General features: G+C 41.8%; 1 protein-coding gene across 4 annotated transcripts in view; it reads right to left on the bottom strand.

The window, feature by feature from the left end:
• Positions 1 to 698: 698 nt before the first annotated feature.
• Positions 699 to 4,694, bottom strand: part of LOC110536604 (inward rectifier potassium channel 2-like) — a 39,319-nt gene continuing 35,323 nt past the window's right edge. For all 4 annotated transcript variants that reach the window (XM_036940334.1, XM_036940340.1, XM_036940346.1 and 1 more), the window contains 2 exons: positions 3,562 to 3,879; positions 699 to 3,011 (listed from right to left, as the gene is read on the bottom strand). In XM_036940334.1, the coding sequence (XP_036796229.1) occupies positions 2,778 to 3,011; positions 3,562 to 3,879 (552 nt within the window). In that variant the 3' untranslated portion in view covers positions 699 to 2,777. The remainder of the gene's footprint in view (positions 3,012 to 3,561; positions 3,880 to 4,694) is intronic.

Below are 4,694 nucleotides of genomic sequence, written 5' to 3'. Positions count from 1 at the left end.
TCTATTCATTCATTACATATAGAATCTCCATTCATTACATATAGAATCTCCATTCATTACATATAGAATCTCTATTCATTCATTACATATAGAATCTCCATTCATTCCATATAGAATCTCTATTCATTCATTACATATAGAATCTCCATTCATTCCATATAGAATCTCTATTCATTCATTCCATATAGAATCTCCATTCATTCATTACATATAAAATCTCCATTCATTACATATAGAATCTCTATTCATTCATTACATATAGAATCTCTATTCATTCATTACATATAGAATCTCTATTCATTCATTCCATATAGAATCTCTATTCATTCATTACATATAGAATCTATTCATTCATTACATATAGAATCTCTATTCATTCATTACATATAGAATCTATTCATTCATTCCATATAGAATCTCCATTCATTCATTACATATAGAATCTCTATTCATTCATTCCATATAGAATCTCTATTCATTCATCACATATAGAATCTATCCATTCATTCCATATAGAATCTCTATTCATTCATTCCATATAGAATCTCTATTCATTCATTACATATAGAATCTATTCATTCATTACATATATAATCTATTCATTCATTACATATAGAATCTCTATTCATTCATTACATATAGAATCTCTATTCATTCATTACATATAGAATCTCCATTCATTCCATATAGAATCTCTATTCATTCATTCCATATAGAATCTCTATTCATTCATTACATATAGAATCTCCATTCATTCCATATATAATCTATATTCATTCATTACATATAGAATCTATCCATTCATTCCATATAGAATCTCTATTCATTCATTCCATATAGAATCTCTATTCATTCATTCCATATAGAATCTCTATTCTTTCATTAGGATTTCTGTTCATTCATTAGGATCTCTGTGGGCCTCGTACTAAAGATTTGTTATTTAACTTAACTAATGTATGTAGGTAATGTATTACCTTCTACTGTGGCACAAACCACCAGTCAGGATGTTTTCATCTGATTGTCAAGCAATCACTTCAAAGGCCTCCTTTACATGTTCATCCAGTCTCAACATGTCTCCAGCCTCCAAACAGTGGTGGATGGAAAGAGACCTCTGTTACACAAAACACCAACAAGTGTGATGACATTTTGGTGATTGTCATTAGGCCAGAATTTATGCGTCCACTACTGTCCGCGCGGGTCTCAGTGTCAGCCATCCATCTCAGCCTCGGCAACATTTTGTTTTCATTATTGTGATAGACTCAAATTTTACCGGTATGGAATACCCTCACTATGTATTTAAACAGCAGAGAAGTTGAGCCTCACACTTCAACGCTCTTAGTTGTTGTGGAAATTGACCCACTATGCTGTTTACTTTCTGCATCTACGTCATATCGCTGAGTCTACCTTTAACATCCCCCATTTTCCCCTTCAAACTCTAACAAATATACAGTATTCAGCAAATGAACTAAATAAAGAAAATACTGAGGAAAATCATACAAAGTTAAATGTTTGAGGAACACAGAATCTCAGGTGACAGAATCTCATATTCAAGACAGAGGTAAACATTAACATAAGATTGTCCCTTCAGCTGGGTACTGTAGAATTTTTTAAATAACATAAGGTAACATTTTAATCAAAGTTCTGCTTACAAAGTACTTATAAACCTTTGTTTGTTAACCATAGTTAACCATATTAAACAATCAATCATAAGTTTAGAAGTAGACCTTCAAATAACATGTTACCAGACGATGCACTCATATGGTTTTGTGCTGACACTGCACCCAGTTGAACAAGCAACATGTTTGATTAAATAAAGCAAATATATAATAGTCTTGCATTATAAATACAGAATAACAACATACAGTACAAGTCAAAGAAACAGCTTAAAACCGCTGCTTATTTCCAGCTGTTTCTCTGTATCCATTTTGCTACATAGCAGTCTAACACAACAGACCTGCTCAAACCTTGACAGAACACAAATCACCAGAATCAAAAACATATCAATAATGCCTTGTCTTTCAACAAACATCCCTCAATGTGTAGATAGATATACACCGTTTTACCTCATTCTCTCACACAGTATTCAACATCAACAGGTTTGGTGTAGAAGTTACCCGTAGGCACAGATCTAGGATCAGCTTAGCCTCTCCAAAACCTAACCTTCACCATTAGGGGGCAGAAACACTAAACTGGTCATAGCTCAGTGTCTAGGGGGCAGCTTCACCTTACTCCCATGTGTCCAGTGTGAGTTGTAACTGAACAGGAGCTGCAGGTACAGACTGAAGCCAATAGGGGTCAGTGTTGTATGTGTGGTCAGCTAGGTGCTGGAGCCAGTGGTGAATGTAGCGGTTGGTTGACGGGACGGGTCTGAGACAGACGGGTTCATAATGATTCTGAAAGATCGCTATGTCCAAATCAGCCAACACAGTTAGAGTAGCAGCAGCCCATCTACCCCTTTCAAAGACAATTCTCTCTCTCTTTCTATCCCTCTCTCTCCTGTTCTGTCCTATCTGTCTGTCCTTTTCTCTCTCTGTTTGACAGTATACAGTATCTCTGTCTCTCGGCGTCTTTGTGGTGTCTTCTGTTTCTCTTTCTACACCTCTCTCAACTTCAGTCTCTCAATGTTGTCCTTTTCCCTAAATCTTCTACTTACCTTTCTCTACGTTGGTCTCTTTCCCTATGAAGCCTGTATCTCTTTCTGCCTCTCTCTCCCTTTGTCTGTCCCTGACTTCCTGTGGATCCTAGGTCACTTCCTGTCCCCTCTGCCTGTCGCCTCCCTAGTTAGTGTGGGTGGGTTGTGAGAGGGAGGATCGGTGGGTCAGGGAGGAGGGGCAGACGCCAGGGTTGCCCTCAGGGTCATTGTCAGGGGAGACGAGCTGCAGGGCTACTTCGTTCTCATAGCAGAAGGAGGAGCGTGAGCCCTGGATGTACTTCTGCTCGGCTAACTCTTTTGCACTGCAAGAGGGTGTGCTGGGAATCTCATAGGTCCGGTGGAAGAACGAGTAGTCCACCTGGATAAGAAAAAGAGAGGGGTCACTCTGGGTAAGAAAAAGAGAGGGGTCACTCTGGATAAGAAAAAGAGAGGGGTCACTCTGGATAAGAAAAAGAGAGGGGTCACTCTGGGTAAGAAAAAGAGAGGGGTCACTCTGGATAAGAAAAAGAGAGGGGTCACTCTGGATAAGAAAAAGAGAGGGGTCACTCTGGGTAAGAAAAAGAGAGGGGTCACTCTGGATAAGAAAAAGAGAGGGGTCACTCTGGATAAAAAAAGAGAGGGGTCACTCTGGATAAGAAAAAGAGAGGGGTCACTCTGGATAAGAAAAAGAGAGGGGTCACTCTGGATAAGAAAAAGAGAGGGGTCACTCTGGATAAGAAAAAGAGAGGGGTCACTCTGGATAAGAAAAAGAGAGGGGTCACTCTGGATAAGAAAAAGAGAGGGGTCACTCTAGATAAGAATGTTTGCTGAATGGCTAAAATGTAGAGAAAAGGGAAAATGTAACAACGAAGCTAGAGGATGAGAAACTCTTTCCTCTTCTGTTTCTATAGGACCTCTCCCCCTCTTACCTGGTAACAGTTCTTCCTCTCGAAGAGCACAGGTTCGAAGCGGTGACCCCAGAGGATCTCGGAGGCGAGGTAGGAGCTGCGACACTGTGTGGTCATGGCTGTGGCCTCCACCATACCCTCCAGAATGACCACCACCTCCAGCTCCGCGTCGCCCTCCAGAGTCCGACGGTCCATCTCAAAAAACGGCGACTCATCGTCGATCTCGTGGACGATGGTTACCGGGGAAACCAGGAAGATGCGGTCGGTTCCCGTGTCGAATCCCACATTGATGTCCTCATTGTCCAGCGGGAGGAACTCTCCCTCTGGGGTCACCCTCGGCTGGGGGAGGGGGAAAGAACAGGGGTAGAGAAAGGGAAGTACAGCGGGTATGAGGTTAGTGATTAAGTGTTTAGTTTTTACATTGTGTACAGGAACATATTGTATTGTTCAGTCTAAAGTCTTAAGTGTTACGTTCCACAGAAAGCTCTCGCCTGCCTATATTTCTTGGCTGCACCAGTCTACAGCCATACTCCACAGGCCTAGGCTTACTACACAACCTTTTTCAGGAGTCAATCCCCAGCCTCAGCACTGAGAAACACCAGTCTACAGCCATACTCCACAGGCCTAGGCTTACTACACAACCTTTTTCAGGAGTCAATCCCCAGCCTCAGCACTGAGAAACACCAGTCTACAGCCATACTCCACAGGCCTAGGCTTACTACACAACCTTTTTCAGGAGTCAATCCCCAGCCTCAGCACTGAGAAACACCAGTCTGCAGCCAAACTCCACAGGCCTAGGCTTACTACACAACCTTTTTCAGGAGTCAATCCCCAGCCTCAGCACTGAGAAACACCAGTCTACAGCCATACTCCACAGGCCTAGGCTTACTACACAACCTTTTTCAGGAGTCAATCCCCAGCCTCAGCACTGAGAAACACCAGTCTACAGCCATACTCCACAGGCCTAGGCTTACTACACAACCTTTTTCAGGAGTCAATCCCCAGCATCAGCACTGAGAAACACCAGTCTACAGCCATACTCCACAGGCCTAGGCTTACTACACAACCTTTTTCAGGAGTCAATCCCCAGCCTCAGCACTGAGAAACACCAGTCTACAGCCATACTCCACAGGCCTAGGCTTACTACACAACCT

The sequence above is a fragment of the Oncorhynchus mykiss genome, chromosome 2 (genome assembly GCF_013265735.2).
Source record: "Oncorhynchus mykiss isolate Arlee chromosome 2, USDA_OmykA_1.1, whole genome shotgun sequence".
NCBI lineage: Eukaryota > Metazoa > Chordata > Actinopteri > Salmoniformes > Salmonidae > Oncorhynchus > Oncorhynchus mykiss.
The sequence above is the reverse complement of the archived record's forward strand: the minus strand, read 5'-3'. Positions and strand labels throughout refer to the sequence as shown.